General features: G+C 38.5%; 2 protein-coding genes across 3 annotated transcripts in view; both read left to right on the top strand.

The window, feature by feature from the left end:
- The first annotated feature begins 5,433 nt into the window (after nucleotides 1-5,433).
- On the top strand, nucleotides 5,434-8,336 carry LOC132159983 (protein PET117 homolog, mitochondrial-like). Its single transcript, XM_059569676.1, has 2 exons — nucleotides 5,434-5,635; nucleotides 8,184-8,336. Exons 1-2 carry the CDS (start codon nucleotides 5,540-5,542, stop codon nucleotides 8,334-8,336), a joined length of 249 nt encoding a protein of 82 aa, XP_059425659.1. The 5' UTR covers nucleotides 5,434-5,539.
- Nucleotides 8,337-10,538: 2,202 nt separating this feature from the next.
- The window catches only part of LOC132159982 (cysteine-rich protein 2-binding protein-like), a 7,173-nt gene continuing 1,689 nt past the window's right edge, over nucleotides 10,539-16,022 (top strand). For both annotated transcript variants that reach the window (XM_059569675.1, XM_059569674.1), the window contains exons 1-7: nucleotides 10,539-10,797; nucleotides 10,956-11,077; nucleotides 11,303-11,424; nucleotides 11,683-11,864; nucleotides 12,546-12,965; nucleotides 14,898-15,472; nucleotides 15,558-15,691. In XM_059569675.1, coding sequence (XP_059425658.1) covers nucleotides 10,539-10,797; nucleotides 10,956-11,077; nucleotides 11,303-11,424; nucleotides 11,683-11,864; nucleotides 12,546-12,965; nucleotides 14,898-15,472; nucleotides 15,558-15,691 — 1,814 coding nt within the window. The remainder of the gene's footprint in view (nucleotides 10,798-10,955; nucleotides 11,078-11,302; nucleotides 11,425-11,682; nucleotides 11,865-12,545; nucleotides 12,966-14,897; nucleotides 15,473-15,557; nucleotides 15,692-16,022) is intronic.

Raw genomic sequence — 16,022 nt, 5'->3', positions numbered from 1 at the left:
AGGTGCAACTATTATTGCACATACTTAGGCTTAAAGATCTGAGTAAACCACTAAGAATGAGTTTTAAGCTTGAGCATACGTAACCTACTACACTGTTTGTGTAGATTTGAATGTCACCTCAAAACATGTACTGTAGCTTGTTAACGAGGCATGCAATTACGCATTACTACACTATGGAAGCCTGTTTTCCCTTTAAAATTAGATAAAGTTTGAAATAACAAATAAAGTCATATTGTAAGGCATAAAATGATATGACATGTAACATGTGACATGTTTGACATGTAAATTAGTAGCGCTGTTAAACGATTAATCGTGATTAACTGCATACTAAATGAACGTTTTTGTTTACTTAATATGTGTACTATACAATAGCTATACAATAAATATATAAACATAACACGTTTTCTGACATATATACATGCATTTGTGTGTATTTATAATAAATATACATAGTACAGATACATATTTTATGTAAACAAACTTTATCATACATATCATTTGACAGCACTATAAATTAGTAGAAAGTCAAAATAACGAGACAATACGAATGACAAAACAAAGAATAGACTAGCCAAATTAGAGAAAAGTAAATTTTTAGACAAATTCACAATTGCAATATAAAATGTTGCAATTTGAGAAGTATTTGCAGTTGCAAGATAAAAATTCATGATGTAAGATACAAAATAACAATGACTATAAATAAAGTCGCAACTGCAAGACATAAAGTCTCACTGTGAGAAATAAATTTGCAGTTATGCCTGTGAAGCCGAGATGCTAACCTCTGATTGGATAAACGCCTGTCAATCACCGCTCTTTAAACCAATCGCGTCACGCGTAGTATCCAAAAGCATTCGGTGGGAAGCGCTGAAGCCTGTGTGAGTATTCGAGATGTATGATGAAAGTATTTGAAATATAAAGATAAAATATCGCATGTAATACTTAAAAAGCATTATTTAAACATTAAAGACACAAATTATCTAATATTACCAGTCAAAAAGAATGCTATCATACGGAAACACATCAGTAATGCTAAGGTAGTTTGATGTTTCAGGAAGACTGGGCTAGATATCACACTTTTTTGTGGGATGGGATGGGAGAACTTTTTCTGGGACAGTTTGCCTACTGTTTTCCCCTCTCTCTTTTTAAAACACTTTAGAATTCATGTTTTTGTCATGTATTTACCTAAATGATAGTCAGATATGGTATAAATTGAGATTTTATCCCCATTTAATACTCCACTATAGGCACAAACCACATGGTCATCTTCATTCATGTATGTAGCACGAATGGTGCGAAAATATTACTTAGGGTTACTAAAGGTTATAGGGGTTGTTTGCTGATTAAATCCTTGCCGTTGCAGAAAATAACACTATTATTTGAGTTAAGGTGCAAGAAAGCATTTACTCTCAGCCTTGCCTGAACAAGAAGGGGAGAAAAGTGGGAAATGTGCTAGCTAAGCTATTGCAAAACCCATTATCTTTCCCCTATCAGCTTGAATAAAGCTTAAATGGCAAAAATAACAATGACTATAAATAAAGTCGCAACTGCAAGACATAAAGTCTCACTGTGAGAAATAAATTTGCAGTTATGAGGGGAAAATAGATGTAGTTGTTTTGAGATAAAATTGCAATTTCAAGTTATAGTCGCACTGCAAAAATATATATAAAAATATAGCCAAAATAGTGAGAAACAAAGTCAGATTTCCAGATATAAAATCAGAGAACTACAGTGACATTGAGAGACAAAAAAAAACACAATTATGAGAAAATAGTAAAGCAAGTGTGAGTATGACCTTAATCTGAAGTGGACACTGGCTTCTGAATAAAGAGGTCAGAAATTGCTAATACATTTCACAAATAATTACAAAGAAACAGCACATTGAATTAACACATTAAATTAAAGCAGAAAGACAAAAAACTTTTTTTTTTCTGGTAAAATAGTAATTTTTTCCATTGATTTTTAGTGTATTTTACTTTGTGTGTACTGCATCTGTACACATGAACAGGTAGTTGATTACACCAAATGATGTACATGATGATGTAATCTCTTCTAAAAAGAAAATTCGAGAGGTTTTATTCAGTCAACTTTCATTAAAACCTTGCATCAGTCCATGCTCCCCCGAAGATTTGCTCCAGAGGTCATGGAACTTTTGAAGATTCGTCTAAAACACTGTTAACATTGTACACATCCAACGACTCACACTAACACAGAATGTTTCCTTTTCTAAAAGGAACTATTTAATGCGAGGCAAGGTAAAACATCGTAGCTCATCAGGCGGGAGGAAGTCTCAGCCTCAGACGTCACGCCCACGAAACGTTGGCTAAACGTCTCATGCATATGGCACACAAAAATGGAAACACTTCAGGAGTCTCGTAGTCTTCATCGGATTGATTGAATTAAACAGGATTTCCGTGAGCATTCTTTAACGTTCCGCCTGAAAAACAAAGATACTATGACACCAAACCCCCTCACGAAAGAAGAAAGCCGCCATGTCTACAACTGTGGCGTTGAGTACTTATCAGTATCAACTAAACGCAGGATTTTCAAAAGTATGTTAAATATTTAAAGTTCAGTGCACAGAATCTTTAAACTATGTCTGAGAGTTTTACACACCGGTCTGTTATTGTGGTGACATTTCCACGCATCGAAACATGATGATGAAATGAAACAAACTGTGATTGGTTGTTTGACATGTCGGTCAAAGGGCCTCATGGGCGGGCCTTGGCCAATGAAAGCTGCCATGAATTCCAGATCTTCAGTTTATAGGTCTGGCTACAAGAGACTGGGTGGGAGGCAGTTCACACATCATTTCCAGACCTGATGAAGAAAAGGATGGTCTACAGATCAACAAACAGCCAAGGAATCTGTTTACTTAGTACCGAGACATCCATTCCTATGCCCCAGCCAATAAGTCTACTTTTAGGGTGTGTTGATGGGACGGTACATCAAAACAGCATAAGACGGATCGAAAACAAAATGAAAAATGGACTCAGGAGCAACTCAATACACCAAAATACCAATACGTGTCAACACACACAACGACAGCATTTCAGAGATAAGATTGCTTATATTCACTGCAAACACTTGCAAATTGAATGTGTTGAGGTAACATATTTGCTTAGGCTTCAGATACCCTGTTTGATCCCCATTGGTTTATGGTCTTTGGGAACAACCACATCTGCTTGCAGCGGTAAGTACAATTACAGAGCCGTGGAGGTAAGGGGGTGGAGTACGCGGGATGTTTGCTTTAGCCATCACTGACGAGGGGTGTTCCTTCAAACAAACCTTTATGGGAACCCCACGGGACATGCAGCTGAGCTACTCCAAACACCAGATGTGCATGTTCATCCTTCTGACTCAGACTATCGTGCAGATAGATATTTTCCACAGTAAAACAATTGACCATAATGACGGTTGTATTGTGGGGGTCGGGTAATAACACGTATGAAGGAAATTCAAAACAATCACACTACAGGATAATTTAATTAACAAAACAAAGAATTACATAAAGAAGTTTGACTAAAATATGCCTATTTTGTTTTGTTTCTTTGAACTGTGTTTGCATAAAAATTACTGTTAATGTCAAAACTATAAACAGCCATCATATCAATTTTTAGTTGTACAGAACATCATCATTGTTTTCAGATAAAAGTAAAAAAAAAAATGTTTTATCTTGTACAAATCAAATTAGAATGGTAAACTGTAAATTGGAACATTCTAAAAAGTATCACCACACTATAAAATTGTTTTCGATGATGTAGATAAAATGAATACATTTTACAAGAAAATACTATTTCTAAAATAAATAAATGATATTTATTTCAACGTTACTTGTCATTTTTTGTTATTATTTGTGAAAGTTTCTAGAAATGTATACGTAAAACTTTTTAAAGTAAATCTTACACCGAGGATCACTGCATTATTTATAAAATCCAAGTTAATTTATTAAAAAGGACAAAATAAATCTATAATTGACATTTCAAACATTGATTATTTCTATTATCTGTGAAAATAGCATGTGTATGATGAACATGTTCATGGGTGATTCATACTAGAAAAAAATACACTTTGGAATTGAATTTTAAGAAATACACATTTTTTTTTTTATTTAATTCAGTTTTAATTCTACCTACTTGAATTCACATTTGATTTACAATTCTGCTCCCTGTTTTCTTCTTCAGTTCAAAATCATGAATTGATATCATGAATTGATTTTGAAAGAAAAATACATTCTTGATTCATTTCTATATATATATAGAAAAACTATTCAAAACTTGATCCATGTGTAAGTTGTCACTCAGAGATAGACACACACACACACACACACACACACACACACACACACTGTGCTTTAGATGCTGAAGTTTGAGTCCAACACTCCTCCACTAAGGAGTCCAAAACACTTCTGCAGGAGACAGAGGAGATGAGGACAGGACAAGGAGGCACAGGATGAGCAGAATACATAACTAAACATGTGGATTCCGACTTGAGGCAAGAGGAAGAGAGGAAATTAAAACTAAAAGACTTACTGAGGAAGCAAAGATGTTAATTAACAAAACAACATCTTTGCTATAAAGTGTTTGCTTTAAAGAGATTTTTGTTGGCAGATCAATAATTTGTCTTTACACCAGACGTGGAACCTTCGGGTCGATAAAACCCTGCTGGACTATCGAAGTAGTAAAGATAAGCTGTTTTTCAGTGACTGGAATCAACAGTTATGCTTCGAATAGTAGGCCTACACCATATTTGTGACCCTGGACCACAAAACCAGACATAAGGGTAAATTAACATAAACAAATTAGCTTTCAATTGATGTATGGTTTGTTATGGTAGGAAGATTTTTGGCTGAGATACAACTATTAAAAAATCTGGAATCCGAGGGTGAAAAAATAAATAAATATAGAGAAAAAAAATTCTTTAAAGTTTAAGTTCTTAGCACTGCATATTACTAATCAAATTAAGTGTTGATATATTTACGGTAGAAAATGTAAAACATTTCTTCATGGAATATACACAAACAAATTATTGTTGGCTATAATATAACCATGCTACTTATGACTGGGTCACATTTATGAATTAGGCGTAATGTATAAACATAAACTTTATTTTTCTTTTTTTTTACCATTTTGGTCATTATTTGATTAGAAAGCAAAGTGTTAAGGTGTTTTTCACTCACTCACACACACACACACACGTTGCATAATAATATTTTATAACGTTTGGATTGGAATGTTATAAACTATGCACTGAAAATCAAAGTGATACATTTTTCAATTGATGTCTGTGCAAAATATCTTAACATGCGGCAGTTCGATCAACTAGAAAACACAAAAATGTTACAAATCGCAGCTGATTCTATATGAATACTGCGCATGCGCAGAATTCTGACTGCACCGCCGCTCCTGACCGATAGGGGACAGTGAAACGCCCGACATCCCACAGAAATCACCACAAAAGAATCAACTCCATTCTGTTTTCAAAGTGCCCTAGCCATCTATCATCTTGCTGCAGTAAGATTTTCCAGTAATGCTCAATAACTATGTCTAAGGCCTCTAAGGTTGTCCTGGGATTGTCGATAGTGCTCACTGTCAGCACCGTTGCAGGCGTTCATATCAAGCAGAACTGGGACAGGCAGGTAAAAACACTCTTGCCCTCCTAACTTAGCCATATGAGCACCATGCCTTTACGAGGCTCTATTTTTCATCTAATAATTAACTTACTGTTTACCAGTAGTGTGCAGTATGCATGCCATCAAAACAAGTAAAGATAGAGAATGTGTTTTAATCTAATGCATTAAGTCTCATCCTACGAAAAAACATACGAACGTTATTTTAATTTTAATATATTTAATATACGAAATGCTTTCGTTCGGAGAAGCATGTTTATTTTAACTCTGACAGTTGCTGTTGTTGCAGTGAATAACAGTCAAGCGAACGTTACTGTTTTAATATATATAAATAGAATTAAATTTAAAATAATTTATTTATTTTATTTAATATATATATATATATATATATATATATATATATATATATATATATATATATATATGTGTGTGTGTGTGTATAATATGTGTGTGTATATATATATATATATATATATATATATATATATATATATATATATATATATAAAATATGTATGTATGGAAACTTAATGAGCAGTGGGGAAAAAACGGAAAAGGAGCCGTTTTCTAATTTTTCTACTTTCAATTAAATCAAAAAACTAATGAATGAATGATACGCGGATTAATGACACGTTTATGTTTAATTTTTGTTACTGCTGAATGGTGTTGACATTTCCTTCAGCCTGAGCTGTGTTCATTTCACTTTAGTTGTGAAAGAGCTTTTACATTTAAAATTTATATATATATATATATATATATATATATATATATATAAGAAAAACAAACAAGGAAGTCCTGCCCAGATTTAAAAAGCAACTCAAAAGTAAGGCATTACTTTCAATAAAAAGTAAGGAGTCATGCAATATTGTAATGCATTTCTTTTCAAAGTAACTTTCCCCAACAGAGAAGCTACTCATTTTGGTTACTACTTTAAGTGCCTCATCTGAGTAGTATACAGGTCCTTCTCAAAAAATTAGCATATTGTGATAAAGATCATTATTTTCCATAATGTAATGATAAAAATTAAACTTTCATATATTTTAGATTAATTGCACACCAACTGAAATATTTCAGGTCTTTTATTGTTTTAATACTGATGATTTTGGCATACAGCTCATGAAAACCCAAAATTCCTATCTCAAAAAATTAGCATATCATGAAAAGGTTCTCTAAACGAGCTATTAACTTAATCATCTGAATCAACTAATTAACTCTAAACACCTGCAAAAGATTCCTGAGGCTTTTAAAAACTCCCAGCCTGGTTCATTACTCAAAACCGCAATCATGGGTAAGACTGCTGACCAGAAGGCCATCATTGACACCCTCAAGCGAGAGGGTAAGACACAGAAAGAAATTTCTGAACGAATAGGCTGTTCCCAGAGTGCTGTATCAAGGCACCTCAGTGGGAAGTCTGTGGGAAGGAAAAAGTGTGGCAAAAAACGCTGCACTACGAGAAGAGGTGACCGGACCCTGAGGAAGATTGTGGAGAAGGACCGATTCCAGACCTTGGGGGACCTGCGGAAGCAGTGGACTGAGTCTGGAGTAGAAACATCCAGAGCCACCGTGCACAGGCGTGTGCAGAAAATGGGCTACAGGTGCCGCATTCCCCAGGTCAAGCCACTTTTGAACCAGAAACAGAGGCAGAAGCACCTGAACTGGGCTACAGAGAAGCAGCACTGGACTTTTGGACAAATTTTGCATGTCATTCGGAAATCAAGGTGCCAGAGTCTGGAGGAAGACTGGAGAGAAGGAAATGCCAAAATACCTGAAGTCCAGTGTCAAGTATCCACAGTCAGTGATGGTCTGGGGTGCCATGTCAGCTGCTGGTGTTGGTCCACTGTGTTTTATCAAGGGCAGGGTCAATGCAGCTAGCTATCAGGAGATTTTGGAGCACTTCATGCTTCCATCTGCTGAAAAGCTTTATGGAGACGAAGATTTCATTTTTCAGCACGACCTGGCACCTGCTCACAGTGCCAAAACCACTGGTAAATGGTTTCCTGACCATGGTATTACTGTGCTCAATTGGCCTGCCAACTCTCCTGACCTGAACCCCATAGAGAATCTGTGGGATATTGTGAAGAGAAAGTTAAGGGACGCAAGACCCAACACTCTGGATGAGCTTAAGGCCGCTATCGAAGCATCCTGGGCCTCCATAACACCTCAGCAGTGCCACAGGCTGATTGCCTCCATGCCACGCCGCATTGAAGCAGTCATTTCTGCAAAAGGACTCCCGACCAAGTATTGAGTGCATAACTGAACATAATTATTTGAAGGTTGACTTTTTTTGTATTAAAAACACTTCTTTTATTGGTCAGATGAAATATGCAAATTTTTTGAGACAGGCATTTTGGGGTTTCATGAGCTGTATGCCAAAATCATCAGTATTAAAACAATAAAAGACTTGAAATATTTCAGTTGGTGTGCAATGAATCTAAAATATATTAAAGTTTAATTTTTATCATTACATTATGGAAAATAATGAACTATCACAATATGCAAATTTTTTGAGAAGGACCTGTACATGTGGAGTGTAATCACGTCTGTGTGTCATTCGCAGAGGCTGCGTGGCGGAGTTCTGCGCGATCTGGAGCGCGTGGAGCGGAAGCGCGAGAACCTGCGCGCACTCGAGGAGCAGATCCAGCTGACGAGCCAGCTCGTGAACGAGCGCGACAGACAAGAGGCAGACGCGGCGCGAGCACACAGCTCATAAACCGACTAGTTAAAGACTGGTAAAACAAATTATTATTATTTTATAGCTGTATGAAAATTAACCATGGTTCCATCACAGATAACCCCCCCCCCCCCCCCCCCCCAAAGTTAAACTAAAGTAACCACAAATTAACCATGATTTTTCTGCACTAACTGTTTTTTAAAGAGTAACTAAACCCTAAACCAACTTTTTTTAGTTAATGATCTGTAAGAATGGGGCTTTATTAGTGCTGTTCATTGATTCGAGTAACTTTTTTGACATTTGAGTATAAAGTGTTTTATTTCTACAATATATGGTGTAAAAACGTCTGAGTGCTGCCCTCTTCAGGTTGAACGGGGGCTACTACGCCCCTTGGTACGAGCTACCACGCCCTTGGCAGTGAAAAACCATCTTGTTCCGTCAAAATTACTGTAGTGAGCCAGGAGTTGGAATTGCGAGTATTGAAAACGACCAGGATAGAGTATTATAGCATCTATTTAGCATACCATTTAAATAGTTATTTATATTATTTTGTGTAGCCTATGTAGTTAATTAGCATAGTTGTTAGTGTAATGTATTGTTAGAGTTGGTTAGTAGCATAGTATTGCATCAGTTAGGATAGCTTCAAGTTAGCGTAGATTTATTTACAGTGGTCAGGATGTTACGTGCTGGTTGCTGGTTGCAACAGCATGGACCGTATAGTTTTCCAGCAGACTTGAAAATTAGGCGCTGGAAGACCGCGAGTTACCGCCAAGAGTTAGAGTGTGCAAACTGCATTTTACGCGGGATTGCTTCTCCAACGCAATGGAGGTGGAAATGGGCTTTTCCACACAGCTCGCGCTGAAAAGCGACGCGGTGCGGGAGTTAAGAGCGCAGTTTGAGCCAGCGGTTCGAATTAATATGGCTCAGGCCACAGACACCTCGACATCCTCCACTTCAGGTGTTGTAAAGCTATTTGCGTCACTACAGTCACTCTCCATTTTAGCGACTCTGACAGCAGCTGTCAATTAATCCGTCACTGCGGCAGTGTTGCCAACTTCTTTCAATGCAAAGTAGCTAAACCCTGCCTGAAAAGTCGCTAAATGCCGCTAGATGACATCATATGCTAATTAGCATATTCATGGCGTAAGTGCGTCATATTATCTTGCCCTTTCTGTGCTCATGTACTGCATTTTAATGCAGCCAAAATTCTCAATAAAGCGTTTTTTATTTTTATATTTTAATGTTTCTGTTCTCCGACGACGGAATTAATATTATAATGACTGAAACGCGGTCCATTAAGACTACATAACCAGCTCTCAAAGATGTTAATCTCTGCACTAAAATCCTATTCACGACATTGTCTAATGAAATCACATACACATAAGATTAAGACAATGGTTGTACTGTGATTTCGGCTATACTTGTATGTAAAATAGAGTTAGAAGCAACAGAATATCTTTTTTTATCTGAAAGTGCTGCTCCTCTCTGCTCGCTGAATAGAGCAGATGCAGAGAGAGAGAGGCATGTGCGTAATGTAATCAATATGCCCCCCCAAAATAAATAAATAAATAAAAACATACTTTTATTACAATAAAATCATGGTTGATTTTCATAAGGTTGGTTATAGTTGCCACTGAAATACAGTGGTTATAAACAAAACATACTCTTGATATTTACCATTTAATATAATTCTCCATGGCTAAATATGAATGCATCTTATTATATAAAGACATTTATTTATATTTATGCATTTAGCAGACGCTTTTATCCAAAGCGACTTAGTGCATATATACATATATATATTTTTTTACCAGTATGTGTGTTCCCTGGGAATTAAACCCACAACCTTTTGCATTGCAAATGCAATGCTCTACCACTGAGCCACAGGAACTTGTAAAGAAAAAAGTTTTATTTCAATTGGCCCACAATTTTACTGGCCCTGTCAAAAAAATAAATAAATAACTGTTATTGTTTTCATTGTTTGTAACCCATTGTACTCTAATTAATAAGGTCACCAACATTTTAGATACCTGTAAAACTTCACAGTTGTGTATTTCAGCATTCCGTATTCTTGCTAGCGCAACTAATAGAATGTTCAAACATTTTTAAAGACTAGTACAAAACGCTGAATTCAGTTCTCTTTCGCATCTGACTGCGGATGAATGGTTTAACTTGGCAAGAGCATCCTGAGAGTCCTTGTCCCTGGATCTAATCGCTTCCTCTTATCTCTTAGATTGAACAATGGACAGTGGGGAAAAGAGAGGGCTTGCGGCACAGGACGAGGAGACCATGTGCACGTCAGCCTCTGAGGGTCTGGAGGAGGGCGAGGTGGAGGGAGAAACTCTCCTCATTGTGGAGTCGGAGGACCAGGCGTCTGTGGATCTGTCTCACGACCAGAGTGGAGACTCCCTGAACAGCGACGCCGGGGAAGACGGAGAAGGAAGCTGGAATGAGGACATGTCGTTCTACTGTGACAAGTGCTACAAGTGGATCCCAGCGGGTGAGAAGACCGATGCCACGTCTGATACGCCCTCATGAGACCAGATTAAGATCTGATGTCTAACTTGTGTAGAATTTGTTCACTCAATAAAGACTGGTCTGAAAAAAGTGCTTCGTCTCAGAGCTGTCTTCCTTTTCTTTTCTCCTTGTGTGATTCAGCCCAGCTACGCGGAGAGCAGCCAAGCTATTTGAAAGGAGACAACTTTTTCAAGTTCACCTGCTCGGACTGCGCCGAAGACAGGAAGGAGAGTTTTGAGAGGATGAGGCTGACCTGGCAGCAGGTATCTAATCTGGAACAGTTACAAGAAATGGAAACCGTATTTAGACAAAGCGGCCTAAAAGAACATTCCAGCATCGTTCCTTGAAGAAAATCTGCTTTACAAACCGCATTACAAAGCTGAAAAATCTCATAACATCCAAATAAAGAGACATGACATGCGATTTTATTCTGTATTCTGGCAAAAAAAAGAAGAACATCTCAATATTGTTTGATTTTATGTTTATAGGTGGTGATGTTGGCCATGTATAACCTGTCTTTAGAGGGCACCGGACGACAAGGTTACTTCAGATGGAAGGAAGATATATGTGCATTTATTAGTCGGCACTGGAACTTCCTGCTTGGTTCTAGGTGAGACTGAGTATCAAAAGTGCATCAAAAACCTTATATTTTGTTTTAGAATCACTATAAAGTGATTATAAAGGACAAATAAGTATCGGAATGTCTATTTACATTAAGTGTTGTCAGAGGTTAATTTATAAATCTCATCCCTCGCTAAGAAAGTATGCTATTTTCACTTAGCGTAGAAAGCTTCTATCGCTATTTAGACTTAGTGCAAATAGCCGCTGCCAAAAAGTATGTTAATAAGAATGTCTTATACACTCTCAGGAAGAAGACGTCCACATGGTGGAGCACTGTGGCAGGATGTTTGTCTGTCGGCAGCCCGACATTTTTCCGTTCAGGAGCACAAGAGTTCGGAGAACCTGGCTGGTGGAAGCTAGTCCAGAATCGGCCACCTACTCTACGACCCGAGGGGGAGAAGAGCTCTGCGGCTTCACTTAAAGCCAAGGGTAGTAGTATTTTACATTAGCATGAACACCTCCTAGGTTTGGCATGTTTTGGTCAACTGATTTAGGTTATATTTAAAAAATTATGTTGAAGTCGCAACGTAAAAGAAGTACTACCGACAGATAATTTTTTCTGTATTGTGACAAACAGTTATTTGTAAGAAAGGTGCAGGGTTTAAGCAGACTGTATCATTGGAGGTCTGTCATTTTGCCAGACATTTTGATTAAAAATAGCAAGGTTAAAAATGTCAAAAATCATGGATGAATCATTCACAATAACATAGATAGGGAGAATTAAGAATGTATGCTGACTGTAAGGGTAAAGCTGAAAAATATATTAGTACCATATTGGTATCGTACCTGAAGTTAATATTAAAATCTTTTTTTTTTATTAATTCATTATCGATTTATTCATGTAATTAGTAGTGGTTGTAATTTGTAGCAGATCTTAAAATAAAAAAGCATTGTTTAAATTCTGTGATTATTTTACATTTATTTAAATGAAATAGAAGTATAGTAGTATTCACCTTATTTCCCAATGTGAAAGTAAGCCTTTTTCTGTGAATGTGCGAGATTTAAAAAAATGGCCTATTGGCTTATTGGTATCAGTGATTAAATATAATTTTTGTACAGCTGTATTGTTTGTAAATACAACATTTTTGGATCTACACGTTGTTTATCCAGCTGTGTCGAGGCCGTCCCTGGACCCCATCATCACCGTGGAGGGTTTGAGGAAGCGTGGCAGTCGGAACCCAGTGGAGAACGCCATGCAGCTGAAAGAAAAGCGTTCGCGAACACAGGAAGCTAAAGAGATCCGGCGTGCACAGAAGGAGGCGGCCGGGTTTCTAGACCGCAGTGCCTCATCCACACCTGTCAAACTGGGCAGTCGTTTGCGGCGGTCGGAGCCGTATCTGGAGAAGGGTGAAGTCATTGACTTTTCCTCTCTCAGCTCCTCTGACAGAACCCCGCTCACCTCTCCCTCCCCCTCCCCTTCGCCCGACTTCTCCGCCCCTGGAACGCCTGCCTCACACTCTGCTACGCCCAGTCTGCTGTCAGAGGCCGATCTCATCCCAGATGTTATGCCCCCTCAGGCTCTTTTCCACGGTGAGATGGTGCACTCGGTAACTGACCAAACTCCTACTAATGGTCACTTTTCTAGGCAATCAGACTTAGGCTTTCCACCTGAAATGGGCTAAAATGGGCGAAAAGATGCCATAGACTTACCCTGAGGGTCTGTTTGTACACACCAGGGGTCAGTTGCATAAAGCCACTGTGTTAAGACTGCTTTAAGAACTAGTTTGGCCAACTAGCAGATATCCAAGAGGTAATCTTACTTTTTCGATTCAAGGGCCAATCTACATTTTTGTAACTGACTTAAATATGACTTTCAACTATTCTTGTGGAAATCAAATTAGATGATGAACAGTTTATGCAACCAGTCCCAGATGCCAATCACGTAGCAACATTCTAAGAACCACCCAGAACCCCATAGCAACATTCTAACTACCTAGAACACCCTAGCAACATTCTAACATTCATAAATGGACAAAATATGTTCCGTGAATCAAAAGTTGCTGTGATTAGAAGCGACTACCAAATGCATAAACATGAATTTTAATAACCACACAACAACACCCTGGCAACCACATAGCAGCATCCTATTGATGACCACCCAGAACACCCTAGAAACCATATAGCAACTATCCAGAACACATTGACTACATTGTAACAACCATAGGGATCATTCGGGCAACCACATAACAACATCCTAACAACCACCCAGAGCACTCTGTAAACATCCTTGTAACCACCCAAAGTTCTCTAGCAACACCCTAACAACCATGCTAAACATCCTGGCATCTACATAGCAACATCAAAACTACCCAAAACACCCTGGCAACATTCTAACAATCATTCGGAACACTCAGGCAACCTCATAACAACCTCCTAATAACCACCAAGAACACTCTAGAAACGCCCTTGTAACCACCCATAGTTCCCAAGTAGTATCCTAACAACCACACAAAATACCCTGACAACCACATACCAACATCCTATTGGCGACCATCCAGAAAACCCAAGCAACCAAATAGCTACATTCGTACACAAACTACTCGGAACATCCTGGCAAGATTCTAACATCTAAAAATGGACAAAATGCATACCCTGAATTCAAAGTTGCTCTGATTTAAAAGCAATTGTCAAATGTGTAAACATGAATTTAAATAACCACACAAAACGCATTGGCAACCATATAACCACTTCCTAACAACCATCAAAAGCACCCTGGCAACATTCTAACAGCCATGAGCAACACTTGAGCAACCAGATTAGAACATTCAGTACATTCTTACCAAACAAAACACCCTGGCAACCACATACTGTAGCAACAGCCTGTTGATAACCATCCAGAACACTGTAACAATCACACAGCAACATCCTAATGAACACCCAGAATGCCAGGGCAACATTTTAATAACCATGTGGAGCATTCGAGCAAATGCAAAGTTACATCATTTAACAGTCATCCGGTACACCCCAACAACCACCCAGAACAGCCTAGAAATGCCCTTGTAACCCCCCATAATTCCCTAGTAAAGCCCAAGCATCCAACCAGAACACCTATAGGGGCTTTCGCACTGGAGGGACCTTTTCATAGTTTCCTGGAACTTAATTGTGGAAGCTCCCGTTTTTTGGTGTGGTCAAACCACAGGACCTAGGAATGGTTTTAGATCTAGGAACTTCGTCTGGAGGAACTAAATTAGCTCCTACTTCAGAGTAGGGTCTAAAACGGTTCTATAGAAAAATCAGTGACGTAAGTGTACGCTGATTGGCCAAACGCATTGAGGCATTAAGCATAAAGGCATTGCTGTTGGACACTTCAGAGTCCGAGGGAGAAATAGTTTTTTGTTACACCTAGTAACACCCTACCAACCACTCCTATTTTTATATATTGATAGTTTATTCATATTGAAAAAATGTTAGGCTTTTGTCACATTGTGTATTGATTTTATACATTGTGTGACTTTCCATCAGACGATGAAGAACTGGATGCCGAGGGAGTTATCGACCCCGGAATGGAGTACATTCCCCCTCCCAGCATGCCTTTGGCCACCGGCACCATCATGGTCAGGAAAAAGATACGTCCAGCAGAGCTGATCAAGCAAGAACTGGAAAGTGAAGACGAAGAGCGGGGTAGAGATGGTGAGGAAGACGAGGGCCAGGATGAAGGCTTGTTGCCAGTGGTGCGTGGGATTGAGCGGAGGAAGGTTCTTCAAGATAAGGGCGAGGGCTGCGGATCTTCGGCCAACCCGCGCTACACATTCATCAGCCTTTACGAGGAGCGCGTGCTGCTCCACAGGCTGGAGACATGTCCGCAAGCGCTGACTGTCACGCCACAGGCCAAAAGACTGCATCGCAAGCTACTCGTGCGACAGGCGAAAAGAGAGCGAGGGCTCCCCCTACTGGATGTGGATCAGGCAGTGAGCGCTACGCTCAGTTTGGTGGGGGGTGTGTACGGGGCACAAGGGGGTTTGGCCAGCCACAGGAGGAGTGAAGAGGAGAAGTACAGAACTACAAGCCAGGACCTTCGAATACTTGATCGCTTTCAGGTAAGCCAGAAGAAAACCTGTAGCTACAGTATGTATACCATAGTTACTTCTGTTGAGGAACTCAAAGTCTTGTTTTGTTCCTCAGTCAACAGTGACTGTAAGGAAAGGGTTTCATCAGCACACAGTGTCGTTCTGGCACAGGCTGATGGGTTCTGACGTCTGCATGGATCAGACCATCAAGAGTCCCTACACGTCCAGAGTACTCAAGCCATACATCAGGTACACATTCTGAACATTTGCACAAACCTAATTTCTTACTATTACACAAGCTGTTGGGATTTGATGCATGGTGGAAGACTAGATTAGATTGTTGCTCTTTTGAAATAAGAGTTGAGATGAAAGGACAAAATAGTGTTGTGTTGTCTTGAAATGACTCAAATTTTGTATACTTCAGGTGCGTGAAATGAATTTAGTTAATGTTAAGTACTTTAGGTATTAGATAACATGAATGTTTGAGTAATAAAAATCATAGAGATTATCTTTTTTATTTTCATAAAATATAATTTGTAGGATATTATTTATAAGTATACACTACTGTTAAAAGGTTTGG

This window comes from Carassius carassius, chromosome 16 (genome assembly GCF_963082965.1).
Source record: "Carassius carassius chromosome 16, fCarCar2.1, whole genome shotgun sequence".
In the NCBI taxonomy this organism is placed as follows: Eukaryota; Metazoa; Chordata; class Actinopteri; order Cypriniformes; family Cyprinidae; genus Carassius; species Carassius carassius.
The sequence above is the reverse complement of the archived record's forward strand: the minus strand, read 5'-3'. Positions and strand labels throughout refer to the sequence as shown.

What these genes read in the sequence shown, in the direction of transcription:
- LOC132159983 (XM_059569676.1), top strand. Translation starts at nt 5,540, where the DNA reads ATGTCTAAGGCCTCTAAGGTTGTCCTGGGATTGTCGATAGTGCTCACT. An exon ending in AGCAGAACTGGGACAGGCAG is followed by an intron (nt 5,636 to 8,183) that starts GTAAAAACACTC and finishes TGTCATTCGCAG; the next exon opens with AGGCTGCGTGGCGGAGTTCT.